Source organism: Oncorhynchus keta, chromosome 21 (assembly GCF_023373465.1).
Source record: "Oncorhynchus keta strain PuntledgeMale-10-30-2019 chromosome 21, Oket_V2, whole genome shotgun sequence".
Taxonomy (NCBI): domain Eukaryota; kingdom Metazoa; phylum Chordata; class Actinopteri; order Salmoniformes; family Salmonidae; genus Oncorhynchus; species Oncorhynchus keta.
The window spans coordinates 58948889-58970187 of NC_068441.1; the positions used below are offsets into that span (position 1 = coordinate 58948889).

At 41.0% G+C, this 21299-nt stretch overlaps 1 protein-coding gene across 1 annotated transcript; it reads right to left on the reverse strand.

Annotated features, from left to right (window-relative positions):
- Window positions 1-10149: 10149 nt before the first annotated feature.
- barx1 (BARX homeobox 1) lies at window positions 10150-13457 on the reverse strand. Its single transcript, XM_035796055.1, has 4 exons — window positions 12828-13457; window positions 11200-11491; window positions 10821-10905; window positions 10150-10652 (listed from the first exon to the last, which is right to left on the reverse strand). Exons 1-4 carry the CDS (start codon window positions 13033-13035, stop codon window positions 10485-10487), a joined length of 753 nt encoding a protein of 250 aa, XP_035651948.1. The 5' UTR covers window positions 13036-13457; the 3' UTR covers window positions 10150-10484.
- Between the last annotated feature and the right edge of the window lie 7842 nt (window positions 13458-21299).

The following is a 21299-nucleotide window of genomic DNA, read 5'->3' on the forward strand; positions in this document are numbered from 1 at the left end:
TCCAGCAGGCATCAGCTATGTAGCCAAGTGATGGGACATGGGGGAAGCTAGACTGGCGAGTATTATCCAGGCTAAAAAAATGGCTGGCTGTGCAGAAGGTAAAAGCCGCTAGCAGTGGCTAACAATGACTAAATAGCTTGTAGCTGGTTAGCTTCTGGAGGTTCTTGAATATGTTCTAAAAATAAAAAAAATAGCTATTCCGTATCACATTGGGTGAGGTAGGTTACCGGAAGGTATAATCGAATTAAAAATCGAAAAGAGATTGAAGATAAATATGGGTCCAGTGAGTGGTTGGGCTTGCTGGGGACGCGGCGATTCAGACAGTTAGCAGGCCTGTGCTAACAAGCTAACAGTTAGTTGGCCGGGGCTAAACAAGCTAGCAGTTTGCAGACCGGGGCAGGCTAGCAGTTAGCAGGCCAAATTAGTAAGCAAGCAGATAGCAAGGGCTAGAATGTTAGCCTTTGGGGGACGTCGCGATGGGGTTAAGTCTGTTTATGCCTCTTCATGCGGTGACATCGATAGACCGGTCGTGGGTCCGGATATTGTAGCCCAGGAGTATGCTTCGGTGGTAGCACAGGAGCTCTGGCCGGGCTCGCTTCAAGCTAAGTGGATGGAAACGCTCGCCATGAGTAGTCATCCGGGGTTGTGGTTAGCTAGTTAGCTAGTTGTGAAGATCCAGATGAAAATGTTCCGTTTGCGGTGGGAATCCGGGGCTAAAAATAATAGGTCTGTTATGCTCTGGTTAGAGTCGCGTTGTTCGAACTGGTGAGAGCTTTCCGAGCTAAAGGTTAGCTGATGACCGCTAGCAATGGTTTGCTGACTGATAGTTGGTAGTTAGCTGGCTAGCTTACAAGGGGACATCTTGGATTTGACAGGACAAGGCCTTTACCCTGATCTCAAACGCCTTACAGTTGAGGGGTTCCAGATAGCCACCAGGAGAGTATTTAGATGTTGAGGTTTAGCAAAATGTTTTAAAAGTAAATATAAATACTTTAGGAAAAATAGCCACATTGGGTGAGATTCCTATAGCCGGGTTGCAGCCTGAGAGTATTTAGATGTTGACCCTTGGTTTATAGCTGTTAAAATGTTTTAGATGAAAGATATGCCTGTTAAGATAAATATGTCTGAAAAACTATATATACAAGGGACACGACAGGACAAGGTCTTTACCCGATTCCTATAGCCTGTTAGATGAGTAGGTCTTTACTCGATTCCATCTTGGATTTGACTATAGCCTGTAGATGAGTAGGCCTTTAGGCCTTTACCCTTGGATTCCTATAGCCTGTTAGATGAGTAGGCCTTTACCCTTGGATTAGTGATACAGGATTATACATTTAAGTGGCAACTATAATTCAAGTAAACACAGTGTTTGACACTGTAGCCATGGGAACGAGTTCAATAATAATAGAGTGTTGGGTTAGTATAAACATGATTTAAATCAAATCAAGCCTGCTGATCAATCTGCAGCATTCTTATTGCTTCCAGACCACGTACAAGGCCAAACATCAATAGTCATTTAACCGAAATATTGGCATTTTGTTCAAAACAAATCAATGATATTTTTAACAATTCCATATGAATAAATGATGCTATTTATTGTTTTAATTTTTTTTTTTTTTCAATCCCCACTACACCAGTGAATGGCCCAGAGTCTCCAGAAGGGTAAAACCTGCAGGTGTTTATATTTTGAGGTTCTTTGGATATTCATCTAGAGATTATAAATCTACTTTTCCATAAAGGCTAGCCATCTTGGTAAAGTGATACGGGCCCCTGGGCCGGTAGGCTACCTCACATCCAACAGTCATGTAATTAGGCCTGTTGAATGCCACGTAAAGTGCTTTTTAAATTGTATCACATTTTGGAAAGGGGACTCATAGGTTTCTTCAGTTCTTCGTGGATGAAGTTTTGCTAAAATTAAGGAACCCATTAGTAGTGCGGAAAAATTTAGAAAAATAAACAAAAAGTCGCGATAGAAAAATAGGTTTACGGCATGTCGATGTATTGTTTTATTCATGTGGCATTGACTTGTTGTTTTGTATTATATATATTATATATATATATATATTACAATCCATTTGGGCCTTTCGTTTTTCTTGGTTAGGTGTCATCAAAAAGTTTAGTTTATATTGTAAGATTTAGTTCCTTAAGCGAAAGCACTGTTGGCTACAAAGCGCTACACTATACCGTGGCGGTAATAGTAGTCGGCTGATGAGGCCTATTTGTCTGAGATGTTGAATCTGTATTGTCCTTGTACCTCCTATCAGTACTGTTATAGACACATACTGTATCTGCAGGCTATGTAAAACATGGATCATTAACGTTTTTGTATTTGACAATAGCCTTTCCTTTATTTACCGCCCTATTTTTGTTTTTGTTTTACACTGACATTAGTAGCCTATAGAATATAATATGTATTTAAGTGTAGGCTAGAGCCTAGCCTAGAAGTTCAGTTATAGTTGATAGGCTAAGCTTAAGTTTTTTGGTGTGATATGATACAATATGTCGATGTTTTTTGGTGTGATATGATACAATATGTCGACGTTTTTTGGTGTGATATGATACAATATGTCGACGTTTTTTGGTGTGATATGATACAATATGTCGACGTTTTTTGGTGTGATATGATACAATATGTCGACGTTTTTTGGTGTGATATGATACAATATGTCGACGTTTTTTTAGTGTGATATGATACAATATGTCGACGTTTTTTTGGTGTGATATGATACAATATGTCGATGTTAAAAAAATAAAACAAGTATAGGCTATCAAAAAGCAATTAAATTTAACTTAAATATTTTGCTATGGCCTAAATTATGAATTGTATTTAATTATAGCATAATGCATTAATGTTATAGGCCTATTGACCACGAACATTAGGGTAGAAATTGGGAATTCCAATAGTATTCTGGAATTGTTTGGTTTTGGGCCTATTCATGCCTATTTTATTAGGCTAGTATGCATCCAACATCGTTCCTACTTAGTCGGACCGTAGGAGTAGATTGAATATGAGACACTTTCATTTCACCTAAACACAAATCAACTATAGTCTGTGTCATATTGTCACGGGCCAACGTGTTTCAAGCGGCTATTTTGTGCTTTCAAGACAAATGGGACCAAGGTTAAAAAAAAAATACAAAATTTAAAGTCAAATCATGACGTCAATGGTTTTCAGGTCGGAAAGTCGGAGCTCAAGAAAGAGGCCCGAATTCCCGACTTGGAATTCCGAGTTAGATGACCGTTCAAAATGATTTTTCCCAGTCGGAGCTCGTTTTTTTCCGAGTACCCAGTTGTTTTGAAACCACTGAAGTCGGAAGTTGGATATTTCCAAGTTCTGAGATCCGAGTTCCCAGTTTTTTTGAATGCAGCATGAATCTGCTGCCTGCTAGTGTAGAAAACGGGCCATGATCGCATATCTGTGATTGGAGGGTCTATTCTTTCTGCAAAATGACTGATAGGTGAGCTTCAATTATCTTATGCCGGGTTAAAAACAACTGATTTTTTTTTTTTAAACAAGCTCCAACTGGGAAAATAGTTTTGAACGGTCATCCAACTCGGACATCTTTCTAAAACTCCGAATTTACGACCTGAAGATCACTGATGTCATGATGTCCTTATTTGACTTTTTCCGAGTTCCCAGTTGTCTTGAAAGCACCATTACACCTGCCACGGGAGAGACCGCATAACTATGCATAAAAGTGCGCGGCACGTCAGGTTATTCCACGTTCAAGTGCTTGTCGGAACTCTGAGATTTCAGCCTTGCTACTTGCTGGCTGTAGTTATACAAGTGCCGCGTTCTTCGAAAGCAAGTCAGACATTTCCGAGTTTCCTAGTTCTGAGTAGCATTTGAACGCGGCATAAATGGTTGTGACTAGATGGATTACATCTACAGTAACCTAATTCTCCTAACCTGCTACAATAATTATCCTAACCTGCTACATTAATTATCCTAACCTGCTACATTAATTACCCTAACCTGCTACATTAATTATCCTAACCTGCTACATTAATTATCCTAACCTGCTACATTAATTCTCCTAACCTGCTACATTAATTCTCCTAACCTGCTACATTAATTACCCTAACCTGCTACATTAATTACCCTAACCTGTTACATTAATTATCCAAACCTGCTGCGTAAGTTCTCCTAACCTGCTGCGTAAGTTCTCCTAACCTGCTACATTAATTACCCTAACCTGCTACATTAATTACCCTAACCTGCTACATTAATTACCCTAACCTGCAACATTAGTTCTCCTAACCTGCTACGAAAAAGTCACTTCTGTTCGTAGCTGTATTCCACTTAGTCAAAACCCAGGTTAATGGAGACAGAGAGGACGTGTTATAGGACGATGTAAAAACAATACTCGTCACGTAAGACAATAAACATCATTGAGAGTTTTTCAACCCAGTGATTCTGGAGAAGGCCATTATGAAGAAATGTCGACCAAGGTTATTTAACCAATCCGTCCGTTGCCTTGGAATCTACACTAATTAGCCTATATTCAAATCAACAGAAGTTCATTTACGTCAAATCCTTTGATGTGAAGACTTCTGTAAATATTTCTGTAAGAATAAATAACTTGGAATCTCTGAAACTATTCTTGCGTTACCACATATTTACCAGGCAGTGTAAAGCCTCCCTCACAGAGCTGCAGGGTTTCATGGAAATTGAAGATCTCCCGCAACCAACTTTATTGCTAAACACTTCGCCCTGAAATGGAACATTTAAAAAGCCATCGTCCTGTGATGTGGTTCAACCAAACTGCTTTATTTGAAGAGCGTCACCAGCGCTAGGCTGAGGTTATACTGTTTGTAGACCTATAAATATATATATCACTTTGAAAGGAGGAAAATGTCAATAATGTCACTGCGACTAAAAACATAAAAATGCTACCGCGATATTTGTTAGATGCTAAATAGTTGATGTTCTTGATGTTCTTGATAGTTGATAATCTTTCAGAGACTGTTGCAATCTGATATGTGGATACAGTGTAACCTAAATAATCTTCATTTTCACTATATTGTTACATTTGCAAAACGTTTAGGTTTAATTGCGAACGAATGCATCAGACAGTCGTTTCTTATCAAAGATTGTTAGAGCTACAATTAGGGGGACCACGTTTAAAATACCCAAATGCAGGACAAAGGGATGATTTAGCCGGACATTTGGGACAAGTAAAACGTCCCGCTGCACGGATGGAGATCGTTGAAGCTTGCCTATAGTTTTTGTCCTCGTGCAAAATGTGGTCATGCGGAAACGAGATACCAAATGTGTGACGGTTTTATACAACGCTGGGAATACTTGGCCAAGGGAATACTTTCTGGTTGGTCTCAGGGAATGTAAAACAGGAAGGGAGACTTTAAATACCGAATTGAGTGAAGAAGCAGCAAATATGTTGAATGGGCACTAACAAGCATGGGGAGCATCACAAGGTTGACGAAATCAGCTTCTATCTTTTCAGTCTCATCACCATATATCTATTCTGTGTAAAAACGGCAATTTACTTACTTTTAGAGCTCTTCGTCAGGAGCATGCCTTTTTTTGTAAGTAATTAATTGTACTCTAACTTTAGCTCGAATTTAGAACGAAAGGATTTCATATGTGATCGATATTACATTGGCCTATGAAGCCTCGCCTTGCGCTGCACAGAATATCAGATCTCACCAATGATTGGAGAAATGTTTAACGTTACCAGTAAAACATAATTATGATATATATATATATATCTTGTCAAACGGGCAACGTGACTGCAAACAAAGATATGCATATGACGAGATGCTCATGTCTCCGCCATAACTATGCGAGTCTGTCCCAAAGGCATGAAGGCAAGCGAGACGTTTAGATCCAAAATAAGCCAATAGAAACGCATTGGTCTTATTTTTGACATATTTTGGCGAGAGTGAAACCTCTAAAACCTCTAGCTTTGCCTCTTCCTCTCTACTGCAAAAGCTGGGACCGTGAGGCTGAAAAACAGCTTCTATCTCAAGGCCATCAGACTGCTAAACAGCCACCACTAAACTCAGAGGGGCTGCTGCCAACATTGAGTCCAAATCACTGGGCACTTTACTAAATGGATCACTTGTCACTTTATACAATGCCACTGTAAATAATGCCACTTTAATAATATTTACATATCTTACATTACACATATCACATGTATATACTGTACTCTATACCATCTACTGCATCTTGTCTATGCTGTTCAGCCATCACCCATCCATATATTTATATGTACATATTCTCATCCACCCCTTTAGATTTGTGTGTATTAGGTAGTTGTTGGGGAATTGTTAGATTACTTGTGAGATGTTACTGCACTGTCGGAACTAGAAGCACAGGCCTTTCACTACACTTGCATTAACATCTGCTAACCATGTGTATGTGACCAATAGAATATGATTTGATTTGAACAGCTACAGGTTATAATGTCTGACTGAAAGAGACAAAACGACTTTTTTTTGTAAATTAGTGGCGTTTGAATTTGTTGATAAGATTCGGGTCATACTTGTTTGATTGCGGGACCCGGACAAAATGTGGAACTGTCCTTAGCTTCAATGGACGATAGGAGTAGGAAACTAGACTTACTGTATATGGTCAGCAACATGGTCAGGAACCTGGTCAGGAACCTGCCCCGGAACACCGGATCTCTGCTGAGGCACATCGATTATTATTCTTATTGGGGGGAATTCCGACCCTAGTTAGGCGTGCATAAGTAGAACATAATTTCCCTTTTAGGCACTTTTCTCTCTACACATATTCTGACTATTTTAAGCATGAGAATAGCATGCTATTCACCCGCTATTCGTTTGGGGTGGGAATCGAATGTCTACAGAGACGCCATATTCTTACCTTGATTTAATTACCTCATCATTCCACCACATTAACATGCGAGGAGAAACATGAATAATGTTGAGCAACCTGTGGGTTCCATGAAAATAACACCATTCTCCATGCACTGTAAATAACACCATTCTCCATGCACTGTAAATAACACCATTCTCCATGCACTGTAAATAACACCATTCTCCATGCACTGTAAATAACACCATTCTCCATGCACTGTAAATAACACCATTCTCCACGCACTGTAAATAACACCATTCTCCATGCACTGAAAATAACACCATTCTCCATGCACTGTAAATAACACCATTCTCCATGCACTGTAAATAACACCATTCTCCATGCACTGTAAATAACACCATTCTCCAAGCACTGTAAATAACACCATTCTCCATGCACTGAAAATAACACCATTCTCCATGCACTGTAAATAACACCATTCTCCATGCACTGTAAATAACACCATTCTCCATGCACTGTAAATAACACCATTCTCCATGCACTGTAAATAACACCATTCTCCATGAACTGTAAATAACACCATTCTCCATGCACTGTAAATAACACCATTCTCCACGCACTGTAAATAACACCATTCTCCATGCACTGTAAATAACACCATTCTCCAAGCACTGTAAATAACACCATTCTCCATGCACTGTAAATAACACCATTCTCCATGCACTGTAAATAACACCATTCTCCAAGCACTGTAAATAACACCATTCTCCATGCACTGAAAATAACACCATTCTCCATGCACTGAAAATAACACCATTCTCCATGCACTGTAAATAACACCATTCTCCATGCACTATAAATAACACCATTCTCCATGCACTGAAAATAACACCATTCTCCATGCACTGTAAATAACACCATTCTCCATGCACTGTAAATAACACCATTCTCCATGAACTGTAAATAACACCATTCTCCATGCACTGACAATAACACCATTCTCCATGCACTGAAAATAACACCATTCTCCAAGCACTGTAAATAACACCATTCTCCATGCACTGTAAATAACACCATTCTCCATGCACTGAAAATAACACCATTCTCCATGCACTGAAATAACACCATTCTCCATGCACTGAAAATAACACCATTCTCCAAGCACTGTAAATAACACCATTCTCCATGCACTGTAAATAACACCATTCTCCATGCACTGAAAATAACACCATTCTCCAAGCACTGTAAATAACACCATTCTCCTTGCACTGTAAATAACACCATTCTCCATGCACTGAAAATAACACCATTCTCCATGCACTGAAAATAACACCATTCTCCAAGCACTGAAAATAATACCATTCTCCATGCACTGTAAATAACACCATTCTCCATGCACTGTAAATAACACCATTCTCCACGCACTGTAAATAACACCATTCTCCATGCACTGAAAATAACACCATTCTCCATGCACTGTAAATAACACCATTCTCCATGCACTGTAAATAACACCATTCTCCACGCACTGTAAATAACACCATTCTCCACAAACTGTAATTTACAACTTGAGAGTTATTGATAAGAGCTAGGTAAATGAGTAATCTGTTTGGAGAAGGGAATTGTAAATATAAATTATAAATATTTTAGATCTATTGCACGTTATAAATCGCTGGCAACAATAATTCAATGGTGGATCATATTAGACTAACGTATTACAACTTCTGCAATCATTTGGTACATGTGGCCTATTGGAATCATTATGGTACAGCAGACCATATGTAGCGGTTTAAACCTGGAGCCTGGAGCACGGTTCCCAAAGACTGCACTATTGGCATCACAGTTCCATGACTATTGAGGATTATCAGGATAGATGTACAGGACTACTGGTCAACCCCTTATTCTACACTTTTCTCACCTTCCAATATTTCATGGATTGAACAATTAAACAAGGCAACTTTTAGGATTAATCAAACCATGGAATTTTTTTGATTCATCAATATATTTCTTACATTAAGGATCTCCAAACTAGCTTTTATTATTATTATTATTCATAGATACTTTCCTAACCCCCCCATCATATACAAGATCAGGGTATATTTAAATCTACAAACCGGAGCTGGAATGGAGAAGAATTTACATGGCTATCTTTCGTTGATCCCTAATATTCTGAACGTTCACTCCATATATTCTAGTGAGTCTGTAGAGCAAATTAAAGGTACACCATATTTGAAGGGATAGATTTTCATAAATGTCCTGAAAACCCTATGGAATGAAAACTCCACAAGAAAATATATAGGCCGGCAAGTGGCATGGTTTTCAGCGGTTGAATTAAATGTATTCAGTGTGAGCAAGAGAACCACGCCTGCAAAGCCAATTACACACCTTCATAAGGCATGTCTGAATACCAACTACTGAGAAATGGGTAGGAAATGCATACATTTCCTAAGTCTGAATCGGGCCCATTGGGAATATGAGAGAGAGGATACTATTCGGTTGTATTGAAAAACGACATATGTCGTAGAGCGTTCTTCACGCATACCCTGCACTATGGTAACACCATTGTTGAAAGAGAATTACAATGCACTCCGAGTCTAAAGGCCAGCATTTAGTTGAGATGTAATTTAACCAGAAGGGCTATTTGTTTCCTAATTAAACAGGTGTGATTAGATATTGCAATATTTGCAACGGGACAGTATCATTTGCAATTGGAGTGGCGACACTAATTGCTAGACTATTGGATTTGCCTCTAGGCCGAGAATCGCAGTTCTGAGTCTTCACATTGAAGAACCGAGAAGTTGCCTCTGGTGTAATGGCGTTAGATTATACTTGTGTCAAATTACCGTAAAGTAATATAATTGAAGGTTCCTCTTTCGTTTTGGTCGTCATATTTAGTTTTCGTTCAACTCAACCCAGAGCTCCATATCATGTAGAATTGTGCGTAATGTTAACGATTTAAACGATTTACATCACAGCGCTGGAATATAAACTATGTGTCGATGAAGGGAAATGCTTTGGGGGTAAAATTACCTCCCAGCTGCCAACAACATCAACATTCTCATGTGATTGCAGGAAATAGCAAATTTGGTCTAATTTCCTTTCGATATAAAAAAAATAAAAGAACGATTAAGTGTAAGTGAAAAAATATTTAATTACATCCAACAATGTCCTTATAATAAAAACATAGCCTAATAAAACATGTAAATATGCTAAACAAAAGCAGAACAGAAGACGCATTGGTAAAGTGGGTCATTTGAATGGAGGCAATGAAAGAGTGCACCTACTGCTCGATGTGTGTCCCTCCCTCCCTCCCTCCCTCCCTCCCTCCCTCCCTCCCTCCGCAACCGCTCCGTAACGGTTAGTTCGGCGTGACGCGAATGGAAGCATAGGTATTGACAACACATTGATTTACGAAAGAAGATGTGACAATAGCATACAAAAAGTAACCTCGTCCCAAGGAGGAAGTGTCTGGAGGACGATACTAGTAATAAAAATAGAGTTCCGCCTCTCCTACGGGAGGCCAACATCAGTCTCTCTATATAAGTGCCAAAAATATCGAAGTCAAGGGCAAGGCACTTCGATTCAACCGTCGACCACCATTACGCATCCCAGAGGCTGTATGAACGTCTGGTGAACGTCTTCGGAGAGTTGTCAGTTAGTCGGAGCACCAACATTATTATTCCTCTTGGTTAGTGTCTGAATGTGACGAGGTGGAACCGTCCGATTGACGGTCGACGTCTCCAGACCTCTCCTGCTCCGAAAGCTGCTCGCTCGACGGGATGGAATTCTTCTTAGGACGGCCTTTTGGTTTGGTTGGAGATTCCAATCCTCCTCCTTGTAGGACCTGTACAGTAGAAACAATTCAAGTTTTAAAACGACAAAACATAATCTACAATTAAACTGTTTAGGCCTACCATAAAACCATGTTAATGGACAAGTAAACTAATATTATTATTTATCAAAACCACTCGCCTCCTTGTCATATTGTTCATAATAAGAAATAAGAACTTACTATTTTCTTCCATTTCATTCGTCTGTTCTGGTACCAGGTCTTGACTTGTAGTTGACTCAGATCCAGAGACTCAGCCAGATCTATTCTGTATGGGGACAAAGTGGCGATGAGAGATTTTATTTCATTTCAATCCAATTTCACATCGCGCACTAAACAACATTTGAGTCAATATCTAAAATGTTAAGATATATATTACATTGGTGTCAATATCTTGCATTCGTGTCATCCGTTTTAGAGAGAGATATGACTGATTGTAGGCCTATGTTATTGTGTTGTGTTGTATATCTGACTAATTTGCGAGTCGCTTTTTTTACCCACAGCAATAATAGCCCCCTGGGGATAAATAAGGTTAATTGTATGGTTTAATTTATTGAAATACCTGTCTGGTGTTGAAAGGTACTTCTGTTTCTCAAATCTTTTCTCCAAGCCCATTAGCTGCAGCTCAGTGAAGACCGTCCTGCTCCGGCGGCCTTTCTTGGTCTTGCTGTTGCCGTCTCCGCCGTGCTCCAGCTTGCTCCGGAGGTGGAGGTCCAACGGGAGGTGGTGGGAAGCTGAGCCGCCGTGGAGCCCCGGAGCCCCGGATAGGAGAGCGGAGCCTAACGGTGATCCCAGTGAGCAGGAGAGTGGCGACATCGGGAACTTCAGGATACCCGATTGGTCTGCCTTCAAAACTGTAAATCAAACAATTTCACGTATAAATATGATTATCCCCCATTGAACTCCTACTCGAAAATAATACTTTTAACAACGCCTATAGGCCACACACTTGGCTATTTTCTTAATTGGTTCTACGTGATGATTACATATGTTCTAGTAAAATATAGGTTAAAATAAATACAGAAACATTTGATTCTATAATTATAAGAACAAATATTATTTTATGAGTTATTATGATAGTATTTAAGTAGTAGTATAGTACTAGTAGTGATACATATATATTGTCGTTGTTTTTATTAGGTCTATTAGACGAGACATAGATAGACCTACTACAAATAATAATTATTGAATTGTTGAATGTAATTGTAATTATTTGATTATTATAAATAGTTTATTATATTGGAATTAATAACAATTAAATGCTAAATTCAGTCAGGAAATGTAGAAATGTAATAACTTGGTTGAAATGTTGATAAGCAAACCTATTATGCATATACTTCATGAAATGTTTGAATTGGTCTGTTTTTCCCTCCACCAATACAATTTCCCTGAGCCAATTTCATATGGCCCATGACCTGCTGATATGCAAAACATAGTGGTATTCGATAAACAAGGCCTCGTTTTACAAATTGTATGGCCAATCAATGTAAACAGCTTTAACAAAATGCTAATACTATGGCAATTGTACATAGACATGAGCCCAATACCCTGGAGAGACCTGGCTGCGTAAAGAAGAAGAAGAAGACGACGGCCCGCATCGTCTTTTCTGAAGTCTGGTGACCCATTGTGACCATTCGCTCCATGAGTGGAAATATTCACAAATGACTCAGACTTGTCTATACATTTCGATAGACTACAGTTTATATGACTATATAGAACCCTTGTTGAAAGTCCAATGGAATTGGAATCTTGTTTTTCCCCAAAAAGGTATGTTGAATATTGAGCTATGGCACGCACTACAACGCACTTTTGTCGATTACTTATTTTGAGAAGCATAAAATTAACCCGTTGGCAAGCCTGCCCTTATTGCCTAGGTTTCGACATACATTTTTTTTATCATCTAGATTGTGCACTTTGTATAAGAAAATAAGAAAAGAATACGAAGGAAACGAATGTAAATCATATGCAAATATGTTTTAAATCAATGTTTTACGCTCGCCATTTAGGACAATTAGGTTTATGACAGAACGAGTTGTTTTGAGTGGAAAACCATAAGCAGTCCTCAAGAGAAGACTAACAAAGACTAATAGAAAATGCAATATAATAATTTGAGTAATTTTGAATACAAAGTTGAGTAGGCTACATCTCCCCTCTAAAAACAAGTTAGTACCAAAAGCATCGCAGTTTTACCCAGGTGATTGTGGTATGGCCGCGCCGAGAGCAGAGCTTGTACTCCGAACTTGAGCAGCTCCCCTGCCGGGGTAGACACCTTATGGTCCGGGTGGTCGGTGAGAATCTCTTCGATCATAAAGCTTCGGTAGCGGTGTGAGTGGGAGCGGTGGTCGGGGTGAACCTCCGGGGGATAATAGTGAGCCCCCAAGTCCAAGGGATGCTGCATGGTTCAGTTCAGCACGCGGGAAAGGCGGAGCGCAATAAAAGCTTCACCGTTTCTTCCTCCTTGGGTTTAATCTCTCTCTACCGTAGAGACAGGCATTCACATTAACAATGCGTCCTTCCTTATTCTAGAACACGGGGAGAGAAGAAGACACTCTGATGAAGGAAGTTAATAACATCCTGAAATGGACACTGAAGTAAATAACAGTCCTTTGCTGTTGCAGAATCCGATGCGTCCTCTTCTTCTATTCGCCGTAGACGTAAAACTTCTCCAACCTTTTCTTTGCTGCTGAATCCCAATTTTGCTTTCGAATTCAGTATGGAACCAAACGTCCAAAACGTTTCATCAACACGGTTAATTTCCGGCCAATATCGAGAAGCCTAATGAAGCGTACCCCTGTTTACACCAGTAGACTAGCATCACGGTGTTTATGGATTTGAGGAAGATATGCAGTTGAAGGTTTATAAGAGCACGCTCTCTATGCCCCTCCTCTCTTCAGACCAGCCAGTCTCTCAGACCGAGAGGAAGGAAACATCGATTAACATGAATTTGCATGCTAAAATAATTCTTTAAACAAATTACGAAATTTGGTTAGGCTAAATTAGCCTACCTCCCTACTCTGAGGAAGAAAGAGAGCGAGAGATAAAAGGATTTATTGTGCACAATGTTGAAGGAAAGGAATGCTCGTCCATTTGAAGGGCCCATGGCGTATATACGTCTTTGAAATGCATTTGCAATGAATGTTCCATTTTTTAGGGGTAGAAAGTAAATATTTTGATCATATAAATATAAAAATATATATTTTGGAATCTATTTATAGACATGCAATTCAGTCACACACCCAAATACATCAACAAATCAGGTCATGCAAAAGTGTGTAGAAATATGCACTGATGGCCAGAGGAGCATCAATCTCTTTGTTTGGTTCAATAAGATTAATCCCTCACTCTACCACTCTACCACTGCCTCACTCTACCACTACCTCACTCTACCACTCTACCACTGCCTCACTCTACCACTACCACACTCTACCACTGCCTCACTCTACCACTCTACCACTACCTCACTCTACCACTGCCTCACTCTACCACTACCACACTATACCACTACCACACTATACCACTACCTCACTCTACCACTACCCTCACTATACCACTACCACACTATACCACTACCTCACTCTACCACTACCTACCACACTCTACCATACCACTACCTCACTATACCACTACCACACTATACCACTACCACACTCTACCACTACCTCACTCTACCACTGCCACACTATACCACTACCACACTATACCACTACCTCACTCTACCACTACCTCACTATACCACTACCTCACTATACCACTACCACACTATACCACTACCTCACTCTACCACTACCTCACTATACCACTACCACACTATACCACTACCTCACTATACCACTACCACACTCTACCACTACCTCACTCTACCACTGCCTCACTCTACCACTACCACACTATACCACTACCACACTATACCACTACCTCACTCTACCACTACCTCACTCTACCACTACCCTCACTATACCACTACCACACTCTACCACTACCTCACTCTACCACTACCTCACTATACCACTACCTCACTCTACCACTACCACACTATACCACTACCACACTCTACCACTACCTCACTCTACCACTACCACCTACCACTCTACCACTGCCTCACTCTACCACACTACCACACTATACCACCACTATACCACACACTATACCACCACTACCTCACTCTACCACTACCTCACTATACCACTACCACACTATACCACTACCTCACTCTACCACTACCTCACTATACCACTACCTCACTATACCACTACCACACTATACCACTACCACACTCTACCACTACCTCACTCTACCACTGCCACACTATACCACTACCACACTATACCACTACCTCACTCTACCACTACCTCACTATACCACTACCTCACTATACCACTACCACACTATACCACTACCTCACTCTACCACTACCTCACTATACCACTACCACACTATACCACTACCTCACTATACCACTACCACACTCTACCACTACCTCACTCTACCACTGCCTCACTCTACCACTACCACACTATACCACTACCACACTATACCACTACCTCACTCTACCACTACCTCACTATACCACTACCACACGATACCACTACCTCACTCTACCACTACCTCACTATACCACTACCTCACTCTACCACTACCTCACTCTACCACTACCTCACTATACCACTACCTCACTCTACCACTACCTCACTCTACCACTACCTCACTCTAACACTCTACCACTGCCCCACTCTACCACTACCACACTCTACCACTACCTCACTCTACCACTACCACACTCTACCACTGCCTCACTCTACCACTGCCTCACTCTACCACTACCACACTATACCACTACCACACTCTACCACTGCCTCACTCTACCACTGCCTCACTCTACCACTACCACACGATACCACTACCACACTCTACCACTGCCTCACTCTACCACTGCCTCACTCTACCACTACCACACTCTACCACTACCTCACTCTACCACTACCTCACTCTACCACTGCCTCACTCTACCACTACCACACTATACCACTACCACACTATACCACTACCTCACTATACCACTACCTCACTATACCACTACCACACTCTACCACTACCTCACTCTACCACTACCTCACTATACCACTACCTCACTATACCACTGCCTCACTCTACCACTACCTCACTCTACCACTACCTCACTCTACCACTACCTCACTCTACCACTACCACACTATACCACTCTACCACTACCTCACTCTACCACTACCTCACTCTACCACTACCTCACTATACCACTCTACCACTACCTCACTATACCACTCTACCACTACCTCACTCTACCACTACCTCACTCTACCACTACCTCACTCTACCACTACCACACTATACCACTCTACCACTACCTCACTCTACCACTCTACCACTACCTCACTCTACCACTACCACACTATACCACTACCACACTATACCACTACCTCACTATACCACTCTACCACTACCTCACTATACCACTACCTCACTCTACCACTACCTCACTCTACCACTACCTCACTCTACCACTGCCTCACTCTACCACTACCTCACTCTACCACTACCACACTATACCACTACCTGACTCTACCACTACCTCACTATAGCACTACCACACTATACCACTCTATCACTACCTCACTATACCACTCTACCACTACCTCACTCTACCACTACCACACTATACCACTACCTCACTCTACCACTACCTCACTCTACCACTATCTCACTCTACCACTACCTCACTCTACCACTACCTCACTCTACCACTACCTCACTATACCACTACCACACTATACCACTACCTCACTCTACCACTACCTCACTCTACCACTACCACACTCTACCACTGCCTCACTCTACCACTACCTCACTCTACCACTACCACACTATACCACTACCTCACTCTACCACTACCACACTACCACACTATACCACTACCTCACTCTACCACTACCACACTATACCACTACCTCACTCTACCACTACCACACTATACCACTATACCACTACCTCACTCTACCACTACCACACTATACCACTACCTCACTCTACCACTACCTCACTCTACCACTACCTCACTCTACCACTACCTCACTCTACCACTACCACACTATACCACTACCACACTATACCACTACCTCACTCTACCACTACCACACTCTACCACTATACCACTACCTCACTCTACCACTACCTCACTCTACCACTACCTCACTCTACCACTACCTCACTCTACCACTACCTCACTCTACCACTACCTCACTCTACCACTACCACACTATACCACTATACCACTACCTCACTCTACCACTACCACACTATACCACTACCACACTATACCACTATACCACTACCTCACTCTACCACTACCACACTATACCACTACCTCACTCTAACACTCCCTCACTTATACATACATACATACATACATACATACATACATACATACATACATACATACATACATACATACATACATACATACATACATACATACATACTGTACTGTATTTACAATGAGCTACAAAAGTATTGGTTGTTGTTTTGGCTCTGTATTCCAGCACTTTGGATTTGACTATGGAGGTCAAAGTGCAGACTGTCAGCTTTAATTTGAAGGTATTTTCATCCATATCGGGTGAACCGTTTAGAAATGACATCATTCTTGTTTACATAATCCGCCCCATTTTAGGGGACCAAAACTATTCGGGACACATTCACTTATGTGTGTATTGAAGTCGTCAGAAGGTTGTATTTGATGCCATGTTCACAGCACGCAAACATGGTGGATGCATTTGCTGTTGGTTTTGGTTGTGTTTCAGATCATGTCGTGACCAATAGAGATTAATGGTAAATAATGTATTGTGTCATTTTGGAGTCACTTTTTTGGTAAATAAGAGTCGAATATATTTCTAAACTTTTCTACATGAATGTGGATGCTACCATGATTATGTATAATCCTGAATGAATATTGAATAATGATGAGTGAGTAAGTTACAGATGCACAAATATCATTCCCCCACGATATGCTAACCCCTCACCAATACAAATACAGGGGGGTAAGGATATCTTGGGGTAACTTTCTCTGTAACTTTCTCACTCGTTATTCATGATTAATTCAATGATTATTCGTAATCATGGTAGCATTCACTAAATGTAATCGAAAATGTAATTTACGTAATCCCCAAAAGTTATTATTTATCACGAGGGCCATAAACAATAACTAGTAATGCTGCATAATCCATGAACGGTTCAAATCTCACTTTTCGGGTGAAAATAGTTACACATTGCTGAGGTCTAGTCACTTCTGACGAAACAAGCTCAAGTACGCAGTACGAATACGATACAAGTGTGACATTTTTTATAAGATGTAACAAATTAAAAATACACTTTATGAATAAGGCTTGAAATGGACTGATAAGTTTTCTAAATATTGCATAATCAAATTATAAAACGACTAAGTATAAGATTTCACCGTCCTTATAACGGAAAAATACATATTAGAAAATGTCTACCTCCATTGCTGTGGACTTCTCACAGAGCTCTAGCTTGGCTTTCTGAAGTCGTTAGGAACTCGCCTTTCATCTCAAATGAATATTGCCTGTCTATGAGAAACAGAAATTGATTGTTTAAAATCTATGAATTATTTTAGAATAATGTCTATAAATCGATCTCTGAATGTGTTACTGTGATGAAACCAGTCTTTGTTGCTGAGCTACGATGTAACGACAGTAGAGGCATGTGCTTTGTCAGTGGCTGTGATTTACGGTGCATTCCGTAAGTATTCAGACCTCTTGACTTTTTCCACATTTTGTAATGTTACAGCCTTATTCTAAAACGGATTACAATGTTTTTCCCCCCTCATCAATCTACACACAATACCCCATAATGATGAAGCACAAACAGATTTTTAGAAATGTTTGCAAATGTATATATATATTTTTTTTTACTGAAATATCAAATTTCTTGGGTATGACAGCCTCGAGTCTTCCTGGGTATGACGCTACCAGCTTGGCACACCTGTATTTGCGGAGTTTCTCCCATTCTTCTCTGCAGATCCTCTCAAACTCTATCAGGTTGGATGAGGAGCGTTACTGCACAGCTATTTTCAGGTCTCTCCAGAGATGTTCAATCGGGCTCTGGCTGGGCCACTCAAGGGCATTCAAAGACTTGTCCTGAAGCCACTTCTGCTTTTGTCTTGTCTGTGTGCTTAAGGTTGTTGTCCTTTATCAATACACCCACATCACTACAAAGATACATGCGTCCTTTGGAAAGGAAGCTCATGGTGACTTTAAAACAGTTTTTTCATTTTTTTAAAACAGTTACAGAGTTTAATGGCTCTTATAGGGTCCTTCTGTAGCTCAGTTGGTAGAGCTTGGCGCTTGTAACGCCAGGGTAGTGGGTTCGTTTCCCGGGACCACCCATACGTAGAATGTATGCACACATGACTGTAAGTCGCTTTGGATAAAAGCGTCTGCTAAATGGCATATATTATATTATTATATAGGAGAAAACCGAGGATGGATCAAAACATGCTCTTACTCCACAATACTAACCTAATTGACAGAGTGAAAAGAAGGACGCCTGTTCAGAATAAAAGTATTCCAATACATGCATACTGTTTGCAACACATCAAAAATGTAGCAAAGCAATTCACGCATTGTCCTGAATAGAAAGTGTTATGTTTATGGGATGGAGCTAAGCACAGGCAAAATCCTAGAGGAAAACCAGGTTCAGTTTGCTTTGCACCAGACACTAGGAGATTAATTCACCTCTCAGCAGGACAATCTACACTGGAGTTGCTCACCAAGAAGACAGTGCATGTTCCTGAGTGGCTGACTTACAGAGTCGACTTAAATCTACTTCAAAATCCATGGCAAGACATGAAAATAGTTGTCTAGCAATGATCAACAACCAGTTTGACAAAGCTTGGAGAATTTTGAAAAGAATAATGAGCAAATGTTTGCGCAATCCAGGTGTGAAAAGCTCTTAGAGACTCACCCAGAAAGACTCACAGCTCTTAGAGACTCACCCAGAAAGACTCACAGCTGTAATCACTGCCAAAGGTGCTTCTACAAAGTATTGACTCAGTGGTGTGAATAATTATGTAAATGTGATATTTCTGTATATACATTTTAATAAACTTGTAAAAAAAAAAAAAATAATATATATATATACATATATGTGTTTTCACGTAGTCATTTTGGGGTATTATGTGTAGATGGGTGAGAATAAATATACATGTAATCCATTTTGAATTCAGACTGTAACAACAAAATCAAGGGGCATTGAAGTCAAGGGGCATTGAAGTCAAGGGGCATTGAAGTCAAGGGGCATTGAAGTCAAGGGGCATTGAAGTCAAGGGGCATTGAAGTCAAGGGGCATTGAGGTCAAGGGGCATTGAAGTCAAGGGGCATTGAAGTCAAGGGGCATTGAAGTCAAGGGGCATTGAAGTCAAGGGGCATTGAAGTCAAGGGGCATTGAAGTCAAGGGGCATTGAAGTCAAGGGGCATTGAAGTCAAGGGGCATTGAAGTCAAGGGGCATTGAAGTCAAGGGGCATTGAAGTCAAGGGGCATTGAAGTCAAGGGACATTGAAGTCAAGGGGCATTGAAGTCAAGGGGCATTGAAGTCAAGGGCATTGAAGTCAAGGGGCATTGAAGTCAAGGGGCATTGAAGTCAAGGGGCATTGAAGTCAAGGGGCATTGAAGTCAAGGGGCATTGAAGTCAAGGGGCATTGAAGTCAAGGGGCATTGAAGTCAAGGGACATTGAAGTCAAGGGGCATTGAAGTCAAGGGGCATTGAAGTCAAGGGGCATTGAAGTCAAGGGGCATTGAAGTCAAGGGGCATTGAAGTCAAGGGCATTGAAGTCAAGGGGCATTGAAGTCAAGGGGCATTGAAGTCAAGGGGCATTGAAGTCAAGGGGCATTGAAGTCAAGGGACATTGAAGTCAAGGGGCATTGAAGTCAAGGGGCATTGAAGTCAAGGGGCATTGAAGTCAAGGGGCATTGAAGTCAAGGGGCATTGAAGTCAAGGGGCATTGAGGTCAAGGGGCATTGAAGTCAAGGGGCATTGAGGTCAAGGGGCATTGAGGTCAAGGGGCATTGAAGTCAAGGGGCATTGAAGTCAAGGGGCATTGAGGTCAAGGGGCATTGAAGTCAAGGGGCATTGAAGTCAAGGGGCATTGAAGTCAAGGGGCATTGAAGTCAAGGGGCATTGAGGTCAAGGGGCATTGAAGTCAAGGGGCATTGAGGTCAAGGGGCATTGAGGTCAAGGGGCATTGAAGTCAAGGGGCATTGAAGTCAAGGGGCATTGAGGTCAAGGGGCATTGAGGTCAAGGGGCATTGAAGTCAAGGGGCATTGAAGTCAAGGGGCATTGAGGTCAAGGGGCATTGAGGTCAAGGGGCATTGAAGTCAAGGGGCATTGAAGTCAAGGGGCATTGAAGTCAAGGGGCATTGAGGTCAAGGGGCATTGAAGTCAAGGGGCATTGAGGTCAAGGGGCATTGAGGTCAAGGGGCATTGAAGTCAAGGGGCATTGAAGTCAAGGGGCATTGAGGTCAAGGGGCATTGAAGTCAAGGGGCATTGAAGTCAAGGGGCATTGAAGTCAAGGGGCATTGAAGTCAATGGGCATTGAGGTCAAGGGGCATTGAAGTC